Raw genomic sequence first — 23,034 nt, 5'->3', positions numbered from 1 at the left:
CCTGCCCCTCCACCAGTCTTCGTATTATCTTCAAACTTGGCAACAAAACCATCTATTCCATCATCTAAATCATTTATATACAGCATAAAAAGAAGTGGTCCCAACACCGACCACTGCAGAACACCACTAGTCATTGACAGCCAACCAGAAAAGGATCATTTTATTACCACTTGCTGCTTCCTACCAATCAGCCAATGCTCTTACCATGTTAGTAACTTTCCTGTAATACCATGGGTTCTTAAGTGTAAGCAGCCTTCTGAAAGTCCAAATATACAGCATCCACTGCATCCCCTTTATCTATCCTACGTGTAATCTCCTCAGAGATTTCCAAAAGGTTCGTCAGTCAGGATTTTCCCTGAAGGAAGCTATGCTGACTTTGTACTTTCTTGTCCTGTGTCACCAAATACTCCATCACCTCATCATTAATAATTGACTCTAACATCTTCCCTCATCTTCCCAACCATTGAGGTCATGCTAACTGGTCTATAATTTATTTCTGCTGCCTTTCCCCTTTCTTAAAGAGTGGAGTCTCTAACGCTACTTCTTTCAGAACCCTAGGGTGCAGTTCCTCCTACCTGGGTGGCTTATGTACCTTCAGGTCATTCAGCTTTTTGAACACCTCCTCTCTTGTAACAGTCCTTCTCTCTTGCTAATGCCTTCCACAGTGATGACTGACGCAAAATACTCATTTAGTTCATCAGCCATCTCCTTGTCCCCCATTATTATTTCTCCTGCTTCATTTTCTAGCAGTCCTATATCCACTCTCGTCTCTCTTTTATTTTTAACATACTTAAAAAAAACTTTTACTAATGACTTAGATATTATTTGCTAGCTTGCTTTCCCTTCTAATAATATTTTTAGTTGCTCTCTGTAGGTTTTCAAGAACTTACCAATTCTCCATCTTCCCACTAATTTTCGCTTTGTTGTATGCCCTTTCTTTAGCTTTTACAATAGCTTTGACCTCCCTTGTCAGCCACGGTTGTACTATTTTACCATTTGAGCATTTCTTCATTTTGGAATATATATGTCCTGCACCTTCTGCATTTTTCCCAGAAACACACACCCAGCTGTTCTGCTGATATCGCTGCCAGCAGCTCCTTCCAATTTACTTTGGCCAACTCCTTTCTCATGCAACTGTGATTTCCCTTACTCCACAGAAATACTGCTACATCAGACTTTACTTTCTCCTTATCAAATTTCAGGTTAAACACAATCATATTGTGATCACTGGTTCTGAAGAGTTCTTTTACCTTAAGTTCCTGAATCGCCTCTGGTTCATTACATAACACCCAATCCAGTATAACTGATCCCCTAGCAGGTTCAACAACAAACTGCTCTAAAAAGCCATCTCATAGGCATTCAACAAACTCACTCTCTTGAGATCCTTTACCAAATCTTGCATGACTACCATTACATTGCCCTTTTGACCTGCGTTTTCTATTTCCTGTTGTAACTTGTTTTCCACCTCCTAGCCACTGTTGTGAGGCCTGTAAATAACTGCCATCAGGGTCCTTTTACCCTTGCAGTTTCTTAACTCAACCCACAAGGATTCAACATCTTCTGATCCAATGTCACATCTTTCTACTGATTTGATGCCATTCTTTACCAGTGGAGCCACACCACCCCCTCTGCCTACCTTCCTATCCCTCCGATATAATGTGTAATTTTGGACATTCAACTCACTACTGCAACCAACCTTTAGCTACGATTCAGTGATGGCCACAACATCATACCTGGAAATCTGTAATAAATGCGGTAGAATGCTTCTGAAATTTCTAATTAGGGCATTTATTACAATTATGTTTGTCAAGTAGTTGCTGTTAAAACAAGTGACATGCAGTAGAAATTGAACAATGCAATTCAACGTATTAATTATGCATATTGCTGACCTACATTTCACAGTACCTTTACTGGTGGCCTTTTACTTCAGTCCCCATTTGCTGAACTGTATACACCTGCTAATAGTGTTGGAATACTTCTTCCCCACCACGTCTCCCCCTCTCTGCCTCTGTATTTAATCATGAACAGCCAAGTTCTTTGATTCAGTAAGGTAGACTAACTACATAAATGGTATATGGCATAGGAGGGAGAAGGTGAAAGGGTGACTGGGTCTGGGGTGAACTATGGGTGTGAGGAAGAAGAGACAGATACATCATGGACGACAAAATGAAGTGAAAGAGACGCCAGGAGGAACAGAGAGGAAGAAGAAAGGAAAACGAAGGGGCAGAGAGAAAAGAGGGGAGGGAGAGCAATGAACAAACATTATTAGTTAGATTGATTTAAAACAAAAATTAATTGACGCTGTAATTAGATCATTATATTTTCCTGTATGCATTCTCTTGGATCCAGTGTCATCTTTCTGAATCATTCAAGATGCAAGTTTATTTGTCATGTGTACATCAAGCACAGTGACTTGTGTCATTTGCATTGACACCTAACACACATTCTCCCCTATCTTTATATCAATGTTCGCACTAGAATTGTCATACTTATTAATATCACTGACTGACACCACTTATCACTAATTAGTATCAGTTATCACTTATTAATATCAAGGTCAAAATTTGCATACTATATCACTTACTACAAAAAATAGGACTAAAAGAAAATCTAATCAAGAATTATTAACAAATTCAATCCAACCAGCAAAAAGGTGCAGAAATGCCAGTTAAACATTAAAGAACAGATTCACTGCCCTTTTAGAAATGGTTATTGAAGAAAGATCAGGAGTTGTATTCAAGACAGTAGTTATTTGATATAAATCAATAAATGCCCTTTTAAAATATTAATATACTACATTTCTCTATTTTATTTGTAGTTTAGCTTTTGAATGATAATCTGTTTCTTTTCTGCAGGTTTTGACCGCTTATTATGCAATGTTGCCTAAGGAGAGACAGGAATGCAAGGATTTCAACTTAACCATAGATGTTCAAAATATTCAGGCTGGTAAGCAATGCACTCGGACTGTTTCTAAATGAGCTTCTCAGTATTCGCCAAGCCAGATCAAACTCTGAAATATAGCAAGAATCTTCACTGCAGTTCTCAGGCTTTTGTTAAGGAATGTTAAATAATATCCCAATATTGTTGTATTACTCTCTAGCCATTTCTTTATTTCAATGAATTTTCTCTCTCCTTGTCTATGACTATAGTCTGTCTATTCCTATGCATATCTGCTGTCATTCAGGGGTTTGAGCAAACCAAGAAAACAATGGGGCTAAAAGAGCACCAGGAAAGGAAAGGTTTCAGTTCCTCTTCAAGTTAGTTACCTTTCAGTGTCAGTCTTTCATGGATAAGTGTTATACTTGTTGATTTGTGAGATTGAATGAAACAAGGATTGCAAGGGACAAAGTTGGTCCTCTGGCAGACCAGAATGGCAATCCATGTGTGGAGCCAAAAGAGATGGGGGAATTGTTAAACAAACTATTTGCATCTGTATTTACTCAGGAGACAGATGCAGAGTCTATGGAGGTGAGGCTGTGCGGCATCAACTTCATGGACCCTATACAGATTACAGAAGAGGAGGTATTTGCTGTCTTCAGGCAAATCAGCATGGATAAATCCCCAGGGCCTGGCAAGATGTTCCCTCAGACCCTAAGGGAGGCAAGTGCGGAAATTACAAACAAGAGAAAATCTGTGGATGCTAGAAATTCCAAGCAACACATGCAAAATGCTGGAGGCAGCATCGATGGAAAAGTGTGCAGTCAATGTTTCGGGTTGAAACCCTTTTCCACAGATGTTGCCTGGCCTGCCGAATTCCTCCAGCATTCTGTGCATGTTGCAAGTGCAGAAATTGCTGGGGTCCTAGAAGATAGATTTAAATCATCCTTTGCAGCAGGAGAGGTACCAGAGGATTGCGGGATTGCCAGTGTTTAAGAAAGGCTCTAAACATAAAGCAGGAATTTGTACGCTGGTGAATCTGACATCAGTAGTGGGAAAGTTATTGGAAAGTAGTTAAGGGACCAGATATACGAGGGGTGATTGATAAGTCAGTGGCCTAAGGTAGAAGGAGTCAATTTTAGAAAACCTAGCACATTTATTTTTCAACATAGTCCCCTCCTACATTTAGACACTTAGTCCAGCGGTCGTGCAGCATACAGATCCCTTCGTTGTAGAAGTCGGTGTCTTGGACTTCCAGAAGTGATCCACAGCAGGGGTGATTGATATGTTTGTGGCCGAAGTTAGAAGGAGATAGGTTATACAGCTCTCGTTCCATGCACGTGCAGTTCAACTCTTTGAGTGACTATGCAGAAAGTTTGAACTTAATAACTCATCTCCTTTAGTAAAGAATCTTCTTTAGTAAAGAACAGAATCAGAATCAGGTTTATTATCACTGGCATGTGACATGAAATTTGTTAACTTAACAGCAGCAGTTCAATGCAATACACAACCTAGCAGAGAAAAAATAAATAAAGTAAAAATAACAATAATAATAAATAAGCAAGTAAATCAATTACAGTATATGTATATTGAATAGATCTTTTAAAAGTGCAAAAGCAGAAAGACTGAGGTAGTGTCCAAAGATTCAATGTCCATTTAGGAATTGGATGGCATAAGGGAAGGAACTGTTCCTGAATTGCTGACTGTGCGCCTTCAGGCTTCTGTACCTCCTACCTGATGGTAACAGTGAGGAAACGGCGTGCCTTGGGTGCTGGACGTCCTTAATAATGGATGTTGCCTTTCTGAGACACCGCTATTTGTAGGCTAGTACCAAAGATGGAGCTGATTAGATTTACAACCCTCTGTAGTTTCTTTCGGTCCTGTGCAGTAGCCACTCCATACCAGACAGTAATGCAGCCTGTCAGAATGCTCTCCACAGTACAAGTATAGAAGTTTTTGAGTGTATCTGTTAACATGACAAATCTCTTCAAACTCCTAATAAAGTATAGCCGCTGTCTTACCTTCATCATAACTACATTGATATGTTGGGACCAGATTAGATCCTCAGAAAACTTGACATCCAGGAACTTGAAAATGTTCCCTCTCTCCACTTCTGATCCCTCTATGAGGATTGGTATGTAATCCTTTGTCTTACGCTTCCTGAAGTCCACAATCAGCTCTTTCGTCTAACTGACGTTGAGTGCCAGGTTATTGCTGCAGCACCATTCCACTCGTTAGCATATCTCACTCATGTACGCCCTCTCGTCATCACATGAGATTCTACCAACAATGGTTGTATTGTCAGCAAATTTATAGATAGCATTTGAGCTGTGCCTATCCACACGGTCGCGTGTGTATGCAGTGGGCTAAACACAACCCCCTGAAGTGCGCCAGTGTTGATCGTCAGCGAGGAGAATATGTGATCACCAATCTGCACAGATTGTGGTCTTCTGGTTAGGAAGTCGAGTATCCATTTGCAGAGGGATGTACAGAGGCCCAGGTTCTGCAACTTCTTAATCAGGATTGTGGGAAAGATGGTAATAAATACTGAGCGATAGTTGATGAACAGCATCCTGACGTAGGTGTTTATGTTGTCCAGGTGATGTAAAGACATGTGGAGAGCCATTGAGATTGTGCCTGCCATTGACCTATCGTGCGATAGGCAAATTGCAATGGGTTCAGGTCCTTGCTGAAGCAGGACTTTAGTCTAGTCATGACCAACCTCTCAAAGCATTTCATCACTGTCGATGTGAGTGCTACCTGGTGATAGTCATTAAGACAGCCCACATTATTCTTCTTAGGCAGTGGTATAATTGTTGCCTTTTTGAAGCAAGTGGGAACTTCTGCCTGTAGCAGGGAGATGTTGAGAATGTCCGTGAATACTCCGGCTAATTAGTTGGCACAGGTTTTCAGAGCCTTACCTCCATCAGGACCTTCCGCCTTGTGAGGGTTCAATCTCTTTAAAGACTGCCTATGAGACAGAGACCACAGGGTCATCAGGTGCAGCAGGGATCTTCACAGCAGTAGTTGTGTTCTCCCTTTCAAACTGCGCGTAGAAGGAGTTGAGTTCATCTGGTAGTGAAGCATCGCTGCCTTTCATGCTGTTGGGTTTCGCTTTGTTGGAAGTAATGTCTTGCAGACCCTGCCAGAGTTGCCGTGTATCCAATGTTACCTCCAAGCTCGTTCGAAATTTTCTCTTCACCCTTGAAATAGCCCTCCACAAATCATACCTGGTTTTCTGGTACAGGCTTGGGTTGCCGGACTTGAATGCCACAGACCTACCCTTCAGCGGACGATGTACCTCCTGGTTCATCCATGGCTTTTGGTTTGGGAATACAGTAAGTCTTTATAGGCATACACTCATCCAGACAGGTTTTAATGAACTACAGCATACTCATCCAGGTTCAAAGATGAATCCTGAATACAGTCCAGTCCAGAAAGAAAGAAAAAACAAAAAGGGCCCATTATAATTAAAGAGTCAAATGTCCACAAGTTGGAGCTCAGCTCTTCCAAGAGTCATTCATAGGCACCGATCCTCAGTCGACTGCATCACTTTGCTCCAACAAATCACAGTCCCCCACTGGGTTGAATCCTATGACTGGTTCTCTCCAGCGTTTTCTCTCTCCATCTCCCGCCAAACAAAAGACCCAGCTCACATTCCAAAGCACCTGTTATCTCTTACCATAACCCAAACACTGCTTCTACAGAAAGACCATTACTTTAGCAATGTAACCTTTCCCTGTGTGTTACATAGATGACAATGTAATGACTAGGATTAGCAAATTTGTTGAATACACAGATTGGGAGTATAGTAGACAGTGAGGAAGGCTATCATGGCTTGCAGGGGGATCTGCATCAGTTGGAAAAATGAGCTGAAAAATAGCAATAGAACTTAATACAGACAATTGTGAGGTTTTACCATTCAGGGCCCCAGACAGTCCTTCCAGCTGAGGCGACACTTCACCTGTGAGTCGGCTGGGGTGATATACGGCGTCTGGTGCTCCCGATGTGGCCTTCTATATATTGGCGAGACCCGATGCTGACTGGGAGATAGTTTTGCTGAGCACCTACACTCTGTCCGCCAGAGAAAGCAGGATCTCCCAGTGGCCACACATTTTAATTCCACATCCCATTCCTAATCTGATATGTCTACCCACGGCCTCCTCTACTGTAAAGATGAAGCCACACTCAGATTGGAGGAACAACACCTTATATTCCATCTGGGTAGCCTCCAACCTGATGGCATGAACATTGAATTCTCTAATTTCCACTAATGCCCCACCTCCCCCTTGTACCCCATCCATTATTTATTTATATACACACATTCTTTCTCTCTCTCTCCTTTTTCTCCCTCTGTCCCTCTCACTATACCCCTTGCCCATCCTCTGGGGTTTTCCCCCTCCCCCTTTTCCTTCTCCCTGGGCCTCCTGTCTCATGATCCTCTCGTATCCCTTTTGCCAATCAACTGTCCAGCTCTTGGCTCCATCCCTCCCCCTCCTGTCTTCTCCTATCATTTTGGATCTCCCCCTCCCCCTCCCACTTTCAAATCTGTTACTAGCTCTTCCTTCAGTTAGTCCTGACGAAGGGTCTCAGCCCGAAATGTTGACTGTACCTCTTCCCAGAGATGCTGCCTGGCTTGCTGCGTTCACCAGCAAATTTGAAGTGTGAGGTTTTGCACTTTGGTAGGATCAAACATAGTAGGTCTTGCATAGTGGATGGTAGGACACTGAGGAGTATGGTAGAATATGGGATCAGGGAATACAGGGCTATTATTCATTGAAAGTGGTGTCATAGGTAGATAAGGTTGTAAAGAAAGTTTTTGGCACATTGGCCTTCATAAATCAAACTATTGAGTACAGGAGATGGAATGTTATGTTGAAGATGTATAAGATGTTGGTGAGGCCTAATCTGGAGTATCCTGTGCAGTTTTAGTCACCTACCTACAGGAAAGATGTAAATAAAGTTGAAAGAAAATAGAGAAAATTTACAAGGACGTTGCCAGGTCTGGAAGACCTGCGTTACAAGGAAAGATTATGAGGAAATTTGATAGAGGTATACAAAATTATGAGGGGTATAGATAGGGTAAATGCAAGCATGCTTTTTCCTCTGAGGTTAGGTGGGACTAAAACCAGAGGCCATGGGTTAAGGGTGAAAGGTGAAAAGTTTAAGGAGAACGAGGAGAAATTTCTTCACCCTGGGTCGTGAGAGTGTGGAACGAACTGCCAGCACAAGTGGTGCAGCGAACTCGATTTCAATGTTTAAATGAAGTTGGGTAGGTACATGGATAGAAGGAGTATGGAGGGCTATGGTTCCAGTGCAGGTAATGGGAGTAGGCAGTTTAAAAGAGTCAGCACAGACTAGATGGGCTGAAAGGCCTGTATCTTATGTTACGTACCCCGTAACTGGGTTGCCAAACCAGCAGAAATGGATCACTCAGTTGGAGTCTGGAGTACTAGAACTAAGAAAGTTTTATTAAAGAAACAAGCAACACAGTAATCGAAAGGATAATAAATGCAACAGTTCAGCGATGATAAACACACATGTGCACAGAATTAAGATAACAGCATCAATCAAGCTCTATCGTTGTCTAGGGGTAAATGACCAAATTTAAAAGTGACTCAAAGTTCAGTTCAGTTAGTAGTTCAGTCCGCAGTAATCGTTGCCATGGCGATGGACAACGTGGGGGGAAGAGAGAGATAGAACAGGAACAACTGATCATTCAGAACGGCTTCACTCACAGACCGGCGAGATGGCTCACAAGCAACTTTTGGGCGGGTCCTTGGTGATGTCACCTGAGGTCACCGACTGTGACCCCTCCTCCAGATGCGGTTGATCCTCTGCAGTGAACCCGGCACCCAGGCAAGGGCGGACACACACCGGGTTCCCCCTGATCGTACCTTTCCACCCTGGTCGTTGTCTGATACTTCTCACCCACTCGTGAGAGGCGCACCGCTTCCAGGGTCTCATTACCTCGGGTGGCGTGTGTGTCCTGCCTTAGCGAACCTGTCCCTTTTTATCCCCCTGCTGGGGCATCGCCTGTCCATCACTTCAAACAGTTCAAGGTTCAAAGAGGGGAGCCGCTCCAGACAGCTCTCTCTCCCCCGTTCCTTCATTACACATCTCCAGACGCTGCTCCATTGTTCCTTATCTCTCCTTCCCCTGAGGGCAGGTGGCAGACCACTTGCTGATGTCACTGATGCTAACCCAGGCCAGCAAACATCTTAATTTTATGTGTATTCTCGTCACACTATGCAGTACTTTTCTAGGACTATTACTCCAAATTCAAGATTCAAAGATACAAAACACTTTATTGTCATTCTAACTGTACATCAGCTCTGCAGGGCAGAATGAGACAGCGTTTCCCAAGAGCAGTGCAATCATAACATAACAAACGCAACACTAAATTATAAACATAACAATAAATAGTAAAACACAACAGCCACATGTCAGTTAACATCAAGCTATAAGTGTCCAGTGCAAGTTAAAAGTGTCCAAAGCAGAGTCAGATGGAGCAGCTATTTAGCAGTCTGACTGCCTGTGCAAGGAAGCTGTTTAGTAGCCTTGTGGTTTTAGTTTTGAAGCTCCTGTAACGTTTGCCTGATGGCAGAAGAACAAACAGTTCATGGAGAGGGTGTGAGGGGTCTTTAATGATGTACCGTGTCTTTTGGAGGCATCGACTCTGAAAGAGGTCTTGGACAGAAGGTAGGGAGACCCCAATAATCTTCTCTGCTCCCCTAACCACCCTCTGCAAGGCTTTTTTGTCAACAGCACTGCAGCTGGAGTACCAGGTTGTGATGCTAAAGGTCAGCACACTCTTAACCACGCCTCTGTAGAATGTAGTTAAGATGTTAGTGGGGAGTGATGCTTGTTTAAGTTTCCTCAGAAAGTGCAATCTCTGCTTGGCCAGTTTCACAATCCTAGTGGTGTTCCTGAAAACTCGAGAGTAAGATCAACCATATCAGTTACATAACTACAAATATTAGCAGCAAGTCTGATATAGCTTTACAATCATCCAACAGTCAGATATATCCCAAATGATTTATGCTATTAGGCCTCCAAGCAGTCAGGAGTTATCCACTTGCATAATTCCTCAAATATTGCAATGTTTTTCCAAGGTATTTAAAATTGCAAAGAATTGATATCAAACAGGGTTTCTGATGGAAAAAATAGAACTTGGAAGCAAAAATGACGAGAGAGTTGAGAATACAAAACATTTCACTTGCCAGTAATGGAGTTTGGAACTGGCTGTCTCAAAAGGTGGCAGATGGAGAAACTGTACCTTTAAATAATGAGCAAACGCACTCGAATCAACAACTGAGAAATGCGATTAGCCTCTTGTGTTTGGACAATATGGTCGCAAATGGCTGTCAAGCCTCCATCTGATCAGTGAGCTCCTTGAGACTATGCATATTCCATAAAGTGTTTGAATCTGGAGTAGATTTGACAGGACAGAGGGTTCTAGGGAAGGAATTGTACTGTCTAAGGAGAAATGGTCGGATTCTGGGCAATGTTGATTATCTTCTTGCTATTGGATTAATTCCACAGAGCAGATAATTCTGCATAAATCAAATTTGATTGAAAATGTTGAATTGATTAGAGGACTCCCTTCAATGCAAATGAATTGTCTTCTGTGATACTAAGCGTCAGATAAGTAGTCAGAGGAATAGCAGCAAATCAGCAGGTTGACAGTTCGAAATATAAGCTGCACATAAAGTCAGTTTCAGCTTTGTCGATGAAACTGTTGCTTCCAGAAAAATCATGGATTTAGGCTACCCTCAGCTATTTGAACAGCTGTCCGATAGGGCAGTATGGAGTGAATGCTGCACAGTCAAACATGATTTATTCCAAATCAGATACTCAGCCAAACTTCAGTTCGCCAAGGAATAACACCTTAGGTTGATGTTATCCCTTGGCGAACTGGTCAACAGTTATTCCTGAAAACCTGCATATGGATGCAGGGCTAAAATCTTGCTCCCATTTACTAGATTACAGCGGCAAGTGTACCAGAAAGTAGTTTTTAATTATATAAGTTACATTGAAGAATGCACTTCTCCTTTATTCATGTTAGAACAACAATTGGAAATCAAATTATTTGTAATTAAAATAACTCATCTTCCTTTACATATTTGTAGCCAAGCGACCTGAAGGTGCTCAGAATACTCTCCTGATAAAAATCTGTGCACGGTAAGTGGCTCAAACCTCAATGAGTTTGGAGTTGCATTTGTATTTTGTTATCAGGCAAGAAGTTGGTTTCAGGAATTAATGAGAGAAAACATAAGAAAAGAGGAACTTTAGATAACTATGAGGCTTTTGATCCTGTTTCAACATCCAGTAAGATCATGTCTGATCAATGATCCATATCCTGTTTTATTTATCCCTCAAAAATGCCTGTGACAGAGTTCACAAATAAAGGATTATTGCCCAAACATTTATTGCCATTTTAGAAGAAAGTTCCAAAGCCAAGAGACAGTGCATCTTTCTTTCTGTCTGTGCTAAACTTCCCTATTTTTAAAAAAAGAATGCCAAATTGAGCTTCCTATTAGAAAAGACCACTGGTATGGCTTACATCCAGACACAAAATCCTAAAACAGAACCTGTGTGTCCTGAGTGTGGAATGAGCTGCCAGATGAAGTGGTAGATGCGGACTCACTTTTAACATTTAAGAAAAACCTGGACAGTTACATGGATGAGAGGTGTATGGAGGGATATGGTCCAGGTGCAGGTCAGTGGGACTAGGCAGAAAAATGGTTCGGCACAGCCAAGAAGGGCCAAAGGCCTGTTTCTGTGCTGTAGTTTCTATGGTTCTATGGAGGAGCACTCCTCACAGCAATGAGACTACCAATCACTTCCCTGTGCAGCAGTCAGGGATCCTCGGCCACAAAAGGCACATGATTGAGCACACAGAAATGCTCATCATGGACAAGGAGGTACATTGCTCCTGGAAAACTGTGCGTGATAGGACAGTGGGATGGAACGTGGAGCTGATGGAGAAGAATGGTGGTAGAAGTGTGGCTACAAAACCTGCTGAGCCCACTGGGAAAGATTCTGCTTCAGTGGTCTTCTTCAGGAATGAGACTTGACACGTGTTGTGCAAAGAAATTTGTATCACACAAAATATTCCAGTCCTCACTTTCAAAAGTGAATAACCCCACAGAATAGACAGTGCTGAATGAAGCTCATTATTTCAAGCCATCAGCATACTATTGTTTACACCTTGTAGAGTGGTGATCCTCTAATGGGGTTTCATGCAGAGATGGTTGAGAGGTGTCACTGATTAAGAACTATTCATCATAGGGAGAATACTCATAGTCCTCATCAGAAGTAACCTCACTTTGCTCTCCTCTTTTGTTTCAGTTATACTCCAAAGATCTGCCATGCTCTAATCTATTTTACTTTGCCCTTTACAGCTATCATGGCAGAAACGAATCCTCAATGGTCATTTTAGATATCTCCATGTTGACTGGATTCTCTCCAGATACCAATGATCTTGGTCAAGTATGTCATGTTTTATTCATTAAGAATAACTTGAATTTATTTAGCAGAAATATTCATGTACATATTTCGAACTAAGGTTACAGAAGAGATAGGTGGAGCATATATTCTGATGGTTTTGAGACATTCTGCATGGGGTAGCAAAGAGAATCAAATGTCCATAAAAATACCGGAGTAGCCCTCATAGCTCATTTGAACTTTACCATCACTATTCAAATCAGTAAGGTCAAGAGAGAATCTACCAGTGATGTGTTAATGTAGAAGAGGTATTCAGAACCTGTGAAGCATAATGAAGAAGAATATATTTACCCACTGCTCTTCACTAGCAGGCTACCATCTTACTTCCCCTGACTTTCACCACACTATAATTCTGTGCCTTCTTACCCTTCAGTGCCACCGCCACTCTCTCACCAATCCAACCTGCTGGTGTGTCATAAGGTGGTGGCTGGGAACGGACCCAAGTGCAAGACACAGACACTGAAGTACTAGGGACAGGACTAGGATATAGGATGAGGGTTAAGACATGGACACGAAAACCAGGAACATGGAACAGGACTGGACAAGAGAGCTAGGAGCCCGGGTTTGGACTCTGAGCCAGAGACTGGACAAGGACCCAGAACCTGGGTCTTGCCTCTGGCTTGGACCCCAGAACTAGGCAAGGACGTGACTTGGCTGGCAGGCAGGACAAGGCTGGAGACCAGAGACTTGAGGCGAGGCTGGAGACCAGAAACTTGAGGCGAGGCTTGTGACTAGAGGCTTGAGACTTTGGGTCTTGAAGCTTGGCTTGGGGCAAGGCTCGGGGCTTGGGGTCTTGAAGCTCCTCCTGGGCAGGGCGCGGATCACCTGGGCAGGGCGTGGTACTCCACCCGACGGAGGCAAGGGACAGGAAGGGACAGAACAAACTATAGGTAACGGGCAATATGGCCTGGCTTACCTGATGGAGGCAAGGGACTGGAAGGACAGAACCAACCATAGGTAACGGCAAGACGGCCTGGCTTACCCGACGGAGGCAAGGGACAGGAAGGGACAGAACCAACCGCAGGGTAATGGCAAGATGGCCTGACTTACTCGGTGGAGGCAAGGGACAGGAAGGGAGCTGGGTACAGGGTGGTTCCAGGACAAGACTGCAAGCGAGAGTTACCAGCAAGACAAAGCAAGGCTTCAAGCAATGCAAGGCGAGAGAAGAACTTCAGGTGAGGTGAGAGTTACTGACAAGACAAGGCAGGGCTTCAGGTGAGGAAACAGAAGACAGAAGGCAGGGGAAGGGGTACAAGGAGTAAGGACAAGAACAATCCAGCAGCCATGCCCTGCTCTCTGGAGGTATTTATGCAGCCAGCCCCAATGGGAATCAGCTGCCTCAATTAGTGCTCAACAGGAACAGAAACAGGGTAGACAGGAAAACCTGGAGCAATGGGTCGATGGACCGGACCATGAATGGAATGCGGACTTCATGGACCGGACTATGACAGACCCCCCCCCCCCACCTATGGAAGCCTCCTGGCAACCAAACAGGCTATCCAGACTATGGACGACCAGGGCCGGTGGGAGGGTATTTAACAGAAGGGAATCCCAGGTGGCAAGAGGAACACGACAGTGTCTCCCAGTGTCTGTGTCGCTGGGTGCATGGTTGGCTGGATCGTTCTGTCATAAGTTGGTGGCTGGGAACGGACCCAAATGCAAGACACAGACACTGAAGTACTAGGGACAGGACTAGGATACAGGATGAGGGTTAGGGCATGGACACAAAAACTGGGAACCTGGAACAGGACTGGACAAGAGAGCTAGGAGCCCAGGTTTGGACTCTGAGCCAGAGACTGAACAAGGACCCAGAACCTGGGTCTTGCCTCTGGCTCAGACCCCAGAACTAGGCAAGGACGTGACTTGGCTGCAGACAAGACGAGGCTGGAATCTAGGGACTTGAGGTGAGGCTGGAGACCAGATACTTGAGGCGAAGCTTGAGACCAGAGGCTTGAGATTAGAGACTTGAGGTGAGGCTTGGGGTCTTGAAGCCTGGCTTGGGGCGAGGCTTGAGGCTTGGGGTCTTGAAGCTCCTCCTGGGCAGGGCGCGGTACTCCTGGACAGGGCGCGGTTCACCTGGGCAGGGCGCTGATCACCTGGACAGGGTGCGGATCACCCGGGCAGGGCGCGGTACTCCACCCAACGGAGGCAAGGGACAGGAAGGGACAGAACCAACCTCAGGGTAACGGCAAGATGGCCTGACTTACCCAGCGGAGGCAAGGGACAGGAAGGGAGCTAGGTACAAGGTGGCTCCAGGACAAGACTGCAGGTGAGACAAAGCGAGAGTTACCAGCAAGACAAGGCAAGGCTTCAGGCAAAGCAAGGTGAGGGAAGAACTTCAGGCGAGGCAAGAATTACCGACAAGACAAGGCAGGGCTTCAGGCGAGGAAACAGAAGGCAGGGGAAGGGATCCAAGGAGTAAGGACAAGAACAATCCAGCAGCCACGTCCTGGTCTCTGGAAGTATTTATACAGCCAGCCCCAACGAGAATTAGCTGCCTCAATTAGTGCTCAACAGGAACAGAAACAGGGTAGACAGGAAAACCTAGAGCCAGACCGTGAACTGGAATGCGGACTTTACGGATCGGACCATGGCATGGTGTTCCCCTCCTTCAGACCACTTGTTCAGCTTTACCCTGAAATCTGCTTGTATAAGCCTGCCACCAAATGGGTTCAAGATGTTTGACTTGCTTAATTTGCATTTCTTTACTGATTGTCTTTACAAAGCATGCATCATTAAAATTATTCTACTCTGTTTCTAGCTTAAAAATGGAATCGAGGATTATATATCAAGATATGAAATTGACAAAGCATTATCCACCAGAGGATCACTGATCATTTATTTAGATTCGGTAAGAAGATCCTTATATTTTGCAATTATAGAAAGATATCCCAAAAAATGTAATAGTCTGTTGACCCGCATTTTGTATTTAACAAGTTTTATCATGTGCACCGGAGATAATGATCAGATGTTGGATTTACGTGGTGTTGTGTTGAGGAGAAAACTTTGTTCAAAGTTAGGAGAAAGCTTCGAGCTCTTCTTCAAAAGTTGTTCCAAGAGGACGTTTGTAGCCAAATTTAATAACTTGTCTGACAAGGAACACTTCCAACAGAACAGCACTCCCTCAGAACTGCACAGAAGGTTTAGTATTCGAGTTCTTATCCCAGGGTGTGAACCCACAGTTTCTGGCTTGGTGATAGACGAAATGTTACCCACTGAACCCAAACAAAATCCAATGCCTTCTCACAATAAATGACAAGCTTAACCCCAGAAATGTGTTAAGTCTCCATAATGACCATTCCTTCAAGACTAAAATTGTTGCAAAACAAGAAGCTGGTATGCTTCTCTTTTATATTTAAATGATTAGGAAAATACAAAAATCAATCATATGGTATGAAAAATATCAAATAGATTAAAACAACACAAAGTCCAAAGTAACTTTTAAAAAGTTGGTAAATTTTAAATTAATTGATTCAAAATAATGTACATTAGCTGAACTCCAACCCTTGGAGTTTAACCTATCCATTGAAGTGGATGGATGATTGGATGAAAATGTTCTAAGGTAAAGAGTACAAATGCCATGCTGTAAGTGCAATCTCCACCATCCTATACTGGATTCTATAGCAGACACCGCAAGAAACTGGAAAGATACTACTGTTGTTTCCTGTAATACTCTTTCAGATTTACTATATACATAAACAAGCCATGTTGTCACATGGACATCAGTCCTTCTATTCCAGTTGGTAGGCCACATTCATTGACATGCCTAACACTTTAAAAAACATGAACCAGTTACTCTATTCCAATTTGTGTCATAGAAGGACATCGCTAGGTGGACAGAGGAATACAAAAAAACAGTTATTTTCTCAAAGCTTCCATGGTGAATAGGCAATGTCTCTTGGGAATTACTGGACCACGGCCACTTAAAGCAGAAAAGGAACTTATGGGAGAGTATAACAAATCTGTGTGAATTGTGAAGAAATACACTACATCACAGGATACTCCATGCGCCTGCATTGGTTAGATTAGATTAGATTCAACTTTATTGTCATTGTGCCTAGTACAGATAAAAAGCCAATGAAATGCAGTTAGCATCTGACCAAAAATGCAAAGAATAGTGTTATTTACAAAATAACTGCGAATAAAAAGTAAGTGCTACAGCACACACTTTTAAAAGTACTGAGACAGTACAATATGGATGCAATACTGCTTAGTGCTGTGATGTGAGGTTCAGCAGGGTCACAGCCTCAGGGAAGAAACTCTTCCTGTGCCTGCCGGTGTGGGAGTGGAGGCTCCTGTAGCTCCTACTGGGTGGAAGAGAGTAAAAGGTCCATGGTTAGGGTGAGATGCATCCTTGATAATGCTTTTCGCCCTGCCCAGGCAGCGTTTATGGTAGATGTTCTTAATGGGTTCCTATAATCCACTGGGCAGTTTTCACCACACGCTGGAGTGCTTTGCGGTCTGATACGGGACAATTGCCATACCACACTGAGCTGCAGTTGGTGAGCATGCTCTCAATGGTGCAGCGGGAAAAGTCTGTAAGGTTTCTATGTGTCATGCTTTGGCTGTGTAAATCACCTTTGAGTCCATAACCAGGGTAGAAGCCAGTCATTTTTGATCCTGAGACTCTGTCTTTGAAGTCGGAGAAGAACCCACAAGACAAAAGCAAAGTGCTGCAAATATGAAATGTGGGAACTTCTGGTGAAACACAATAGGCTGGACAGAAGTTGCAGAGAGAATAAGAGATGACCTTTCAGCTCAAAGCCCTTTCCTTGGAAGTAGGTAAAATTACGGTGTAAACAGTTTTTAAGGGAAAATAGGGGAAGGGATGGAGAACAGGGGAGGCCAAATAACAGAGAGATTTAAGGAAATTAATATTAATAAACAGATGATGTGCCTGGGGGAGGTACAAATGGGAACAGCAGAATCATTGTAAGCAACTATGTCTTTTCAATAGCTCAAAATCTGATATTAATTAAAACCTCCCTAAACTGTTCCTGCATAATTACTTTTGAGTAATGCCAGAAGTTGGTTCAAGAAAAGGATAATTTAGACAACGTGATCACTTGAAAACACTAGATCGGGTTTATTGAAAATCACATGCAATACAAGCAAGAGAAAGTAAAAATCTCTTTGGCTTTCGGTAAGTTCATACTCAGTCCAGAAGAGGTAAAATATATCAGATAATGTTGTGCTCATGAATTTTAACTTTCTAAAATGATGATAAGTCTTTCTTATTAATAATTTCATATTTAAAATTTAGTCAGCTTGAGTTACTCAATGTTTCGTATATCATTATACTGCAGGTTTAATTTGTCTTAAATGTTTCTGAAGTAACCAATTTACTAAACAACCATTATTGGAGAGCAATGCTACCAATAATGCTATCCCAATTTCATTAAATTCACATATACTGTTTTATTTTATGTGTTGTGGGTATTCCTTCATTGCCTGTCAGTAACTATGCTTGAAATGATGGCAATGACATCTTTCTGGAACCCTGATATCCTTCTGCTGAAGGGATTCCCACAGTATACGTAGGAATTCTGGAATTTACAGCAATAGCAACAGTGATAAGTTCAGGTTAGGCATCATCCCTGGAAACAAATTAACAGTTGATGTTTTGGGCCTAGACCCTTCTTCAGGACTGGAAAGGAAAGGGGAAGATGCGTTTGGAACTGAGCGATTGTACTCTGATATACACACTGTGGCTTTTTATCCAAAACAGGTATCAAACCTTGAAGACACTTGTGTTGCATTTAAAGTACACCAATTCTACAAAGTTGGATTCATTCAACCTGCCTCTGTCAAGATCTATGAATACTATGATACAAGTGAGCATTTAGATGGCTGCCTTATTAATTGAGTTTAAGTTTTTGTAATGAAATTGTGTAATGAAATTTGTGAATGATTATTGTAAGTATATAAATACCTTCTATTTAGAAAAAAAGAATGCCACATTGCCTTAAAACAGATTAATCAAATGAATTACAGATTAGTGATAAAATTCCAAAACAACACATTACACATTTATTAATTTGACCATTGAAAACTGTTGGTAAATGCTCAGTAGAAAGTAACAGTAAAGGATTTCCATTGATTTGTCCCTAATATTAGTTCATTTCAATTTGTTTTATTTTGATAATGAAAACTGTACTTTTATACATAGCAGTTTGAGCTACTGCCAGACAGAAGGCATTTTAAGAAGTCAGGTATTAATGTTCTAATTAACTGCTTAAATTTTGTTATAGTCACACCATTTTTCCTCTGTCTATAGCAAAGAGTTGCACTAGATTCTACAATGTTCCTGGAAACAGCGAGATGCTTAGTAAAATCTGTCAAGGTGATGTGTGCAAATGTGCCGAAGGTAAGGTACATTTTTTCCATACTGACTGCACCATCCTATTCCTTCATCTCAATGCTAATCACAAATTCTGATCCAATAAACTAGGTGCACTCAAAAGAAAACAAAGAATTACTTCAACCTACACACATCAAAGTTGCTGGTGAACGCAGCAGGCCAGGCAGCATCTCTAGGAAGGGTCTCGGCCTGAAACGTCGACTGTACCTCTTTCTAGAGATGCTGCCGGGCCTGATGCGTTCACCAGCAACTTTGATGTGTGTTGCTTGAATTTCCAGCATCTGCAGAATTCCTGTTGTTTGCGTTTTCAAAGAATTACTTTGTACAATTGTTGTAGCGAGTGCTAGGTGAAAGGCAGCTCCATCTTTTTTCAGTAAATTTCTGTGGCAGAAAAAGTGTCAGATGTAAATAAAATTACAAGTAATTGATTTACTACTTTATTTATTATTATGTTTTATTTTATTTATTACTGTTATTATTTTCACTCTCCGCTAGATTATGTATTGCATTGAACTGCTGCTGCTGAGTTAACAAATTTCACGTCACATGCCGGTGATAATAAACCTGATTCTGATTATTATGCAAATCATTTGGTTCATCCACATCCTGCATTTGCCAGAGCTATCAAAAATTGAACATTTCTAAAAAAAATCGAAAACTAGGAAACAATTTTAAAAATCCAAATTATTGAGAAACCCAAAAATCCAAATGACTTAAATTCAAATAAATAAAAATTATCAAATCATCAACCTGCTTTTCCCTTCCTTTCATATCAATGGGGACATTTTCACCAGCTTTTGATCAACTTCTCCAAAATGTTTTACTCTTCATCGCCATGATAGCTGGATACCAATATCCATGCTTGCATATTAGTGTCAGTTATATGAGTTATATGAGTGAGTATATCAGTGAAATCCTAAAAAAAACCTCATGAAATTTGAAAAATTCATGTATGTTTAGTAAAAATCAAACCATCAAAATTATTTATGGTTGGGTAACCAACATCATGGGATGAATTGCATTGAATACTGTCAATATATTGTATATACATAACTCTCTGACTGTGTTACTGCCCTAATATTCAGACCTCAATTCTAAATAATTTTGTGTGACTGTGAATTTAATGATAACATCCAGACTCATCGCTGATTGTTCCTTCTGTGAAGAATAATTTACCTCTAGAAGGTTTAAGGCTCAACAAGTCAATGTTCTGTCACGTGATCGGCAACAATGAATATCTCGAGTCAGGATTTATAAACAAACAGACATTTATTAAACCCTGATAAACAAGGAAAAAAAACAAAAACCCTAACCAGAAGTAAACGGCTATGCGGCCATTCCGTAAACCGCTACTCAGTACTAGTTCTTAAAGTGATAATGTGAAACCAGTTCTTAAAGCGATAAATTCAAACAGTTCTTCAACTGGTAAATTTTAAAGTCCAAGAGATTTATATAGTTAATTAGGAGAGACTTTTATGAAGTAACGAATTCTTCGAAGACATGACTTTCCTGCTGGTTCTGTCCAAAGCATTCACGACGAAGGAAATAAAAGGTTTAAAAGCAACTGACTTTTCTTCTGGCGAGCAAATCCTGCATGAACTACCATGCTCTTTTGGCAGAAGTTATCTTCGATGCAGGTCGTTACTTCTTCAACGAAGACTCAATAAGGTCGATCCTTTATTAAACTGCCGAACGATACCAACTTCTCTTAATCCTTCAGGTCCTGTACTTCGATAAAGTCTTCACTCTCCAATACTACTGAAAAGGTGCATCAACAAATCTGGCAGAAATGGGTAAACTGCCAGTCCAGCACTATTGTACCTTACAATAGAACGTAAAACTCCATTTTAAATCGAAACTGCGTCATAAAGCAAATACGCAACGGAATGGAGTCTCTGGCTAACGTTCTAACTGGAAAACTAACTGCGTCACCAGGGGTCTCCCTTTTACCCCCGTGGTGAAAATGTCATCATGTGACCTCACATTGGCGGGAAAATTACATCAGGTGACCTCCAAAAGACCATTACATCATTCTCACAAGAAAGTCACAAGATCTCCTTGAGGTATGTAACACCTCCCTCCAAAACAAAAAAATTGGTCTCTTAAGGAACAAAATTTTAACAATTAACAATTTACAAAAAAAAATACTAAGGCATAAAATTTACAACATACACAATATACACAGTATTATCTTTCAGCACTTTACAAACTAATATACAGTAGGAGTGTTTAAAATGTTAAAATACCACTCCATAAAAAAATTTCATTGTACATTTAACATCTACATCGACAATCAGCAATCACATCATCTTTACCTTTAATATGAGTGATCAAAATATTGTACTCCTGTAATATTAAACTCCAATTCAGTAATCTTCTATTTTTGTTTTTCATCTTACTTAAAAACACTAACGGATTATGATCAGTGTAAACTATGAGTGGTTTCTGAGTAGTATTAACCATACACTTCAAAATGCTGTAAAGCCAAAACAAGAGATAGTAATTTCTTTTCTATTGTTGAATAATTTCTTTGATGGGCATTAAATTTCTTAGAAAAGTAATCTACCGGACGATCAACTTCATCACCCTCATCTCTTTGAAGTAACACTGCTCCTCCAGCTTCATCACTAGCATCTACAGCTAATGAAAATGGTTTTTCAAAGTCAAGAGATTTGAGCACAGGTTGACTACATACAATAGTTTTCAATTTATCAAAGGCCTCTTGACAAAGCTCTGTCCAAACAAACTTTTCATTTTTCTTCAAGAGGTTAGCTAATGGAAGAGCAATGTTTGCAAAATCCTTACAAAAATTTCTGTAATATCCTACCATACCCAAGAATCTTCTGAGAGTTTTTCTACCAGTTGGAGTGGGTATTTCTAAAATTGCCTGAACTTTTGCCTGAACAGGTGCTAATTTTCCCTGACCCACAACATAACCAAGGTAGGTCACTGTGGTATGGCCAAATTCACTTTTAGCTAAGTTAATAGTTAAGTTAGCTTTTGTAAGTCTTTCAAATAATTTCTCCACCACAGTAATATGTGCTTTCCAAGTATTATCCCGGTAACTAAATCATCAATATAGGCATCTGTATCTTTTTATCCATGAATCACCTTATTAATCATCCTTTGAAAAGTACCTGGTGCATTCTTCATCCCAAATGGAAGAACATTATATTCATATAACCTGGATGGCGTTACAAATGCAGAAATCTCTCCACCTCTATCCGTCAATGGAACACACCAATAACCTTTTAACAAATCAATCTTTGTAAGGAACTTGGTTTGTCCAACTTTATCCACACAATAATCTACCCTAGGGATTGGATATGCATGACTTTGTCACAGCATTCACCTTCCTGTAATCTGTACAAAACCTAATACTATTGTCTGGCTTAGACACCATAACACACGGGGAACTCCAATTCGAATTTGAAGGTCTAATAATATTATTATCTAACATATACTTAATTTCTTGTTCAGCAAGTTCATATTTATCCTATTCATGCGATATGGATGTTGTTTTATTGGCTTTGAATCTCCCACATCTACATCATGCGTAGCTATGGTGGTTCTGCTAGGGACGTCTGGAAATAAATCTCTATATTTAAAATTAACTGTTTCATCTGCTCTCTCTGCTCTGGCTGTAAATGAACTAATTTTTCATCAATATTTTCCAGAATTTTTGAGTTTGGTAATCTAGCTGAAATAATATTGGGTTTAAAATGAGTTTCAGATGGATCAGCCATTAAGTTTTCAGTGGGATCAAATTCATTATTATTGATCACAACAGTAATAGTAGCATTTTGTTTCTCATAATACAGTTTTATCATATTTATATGACAGAGCTGTGTTGGCTTACTTTGATCTGGGTTTTTTTATCACGTAATCCACAACATTTACATAAGATTTAATCTCATAAGGATCATGAAATTTAGCTTGAAATGGGTTTGTTTGCACCGGGAAAAGAACCAACACCTTAACTCCAGACTTAAATGACCTCCTTCTAGCTTCTTTTCATACCAAGTCTTCATCTTTTCTTGAGCTGATTTAAAATTTTCTTTGGCCAAGCTACAAGCTTTATGTAATCTTTCTTTAAATTTTAAAACATAATCTAGCAAATTAGTGTGTACCTCTTTATTAATCCACTGTTCTTTCAATAAGGCCAAAGGTCCTGGAACTCTATGCCCAAACACAAGTTCATAAGGACTAAAACCTGATGATTCCTGCACTGTCTCTCATACTGCAAAAAGTAGTAAATTTACGCCTTCATCCCAATCCTTTTCATT

At 41.2% G+C, this 23,034-nt stretch overlaps 1 protein-coding gene across 1 annotated transcript in view; it reads left to right on the top strand.

Annotated features, from left to right (window-relative positions):
- LOC134340378 (complement C3-like) overlaps positions 1–23,034 on the top strand; it is a 265,235-nt gene that overhangs the window by 233,017 nt on the left and 9,184 nt on the right. The window contains exons 32-37 of the mRNA XM_063037558.1: positions 2,856–2,946; positions 11,010–11,061; positions 12,285–12,372; positions 15,149–15,238; positions 18,116–18,221; positions 18,665–18,754. Of these exons, the coding sequence (XP_062893628.1) occupies positions 2,856–2,946; positions 11,010–11,061; positions 12,285–12,372; positions 15,149–15,238; positions 18,116–18,221; positions 18,665–18,754 (517 nt within the window). The remainder of the gene's footprint in view (positions 1–2,855; positions 2,947–11,009; positions 11,062–12,284; positions 12,373–15,148; positions 15,239–18,115; positions 18,222–18,664; positions 18,755–23,034) is intronic.

This window comes from Mobula hypostoma, chromosome X1, assembly GCF_963921235.1.
Source record: "Mobula hypostoma chromosome X1, sMobHyp1.1, whole genome shotgun sequence".
In the NCBI taxonomy this organism is placed as follows: Eukaryota; Metazoa; Chordata; class Chondrichthyes; order Myliobatiformes; family Myliobatidae; genus Mobula; species Mobula hypostoma.
This window is presented reverse-complemented; position numbering and strand designations above follow the sequence as displayed.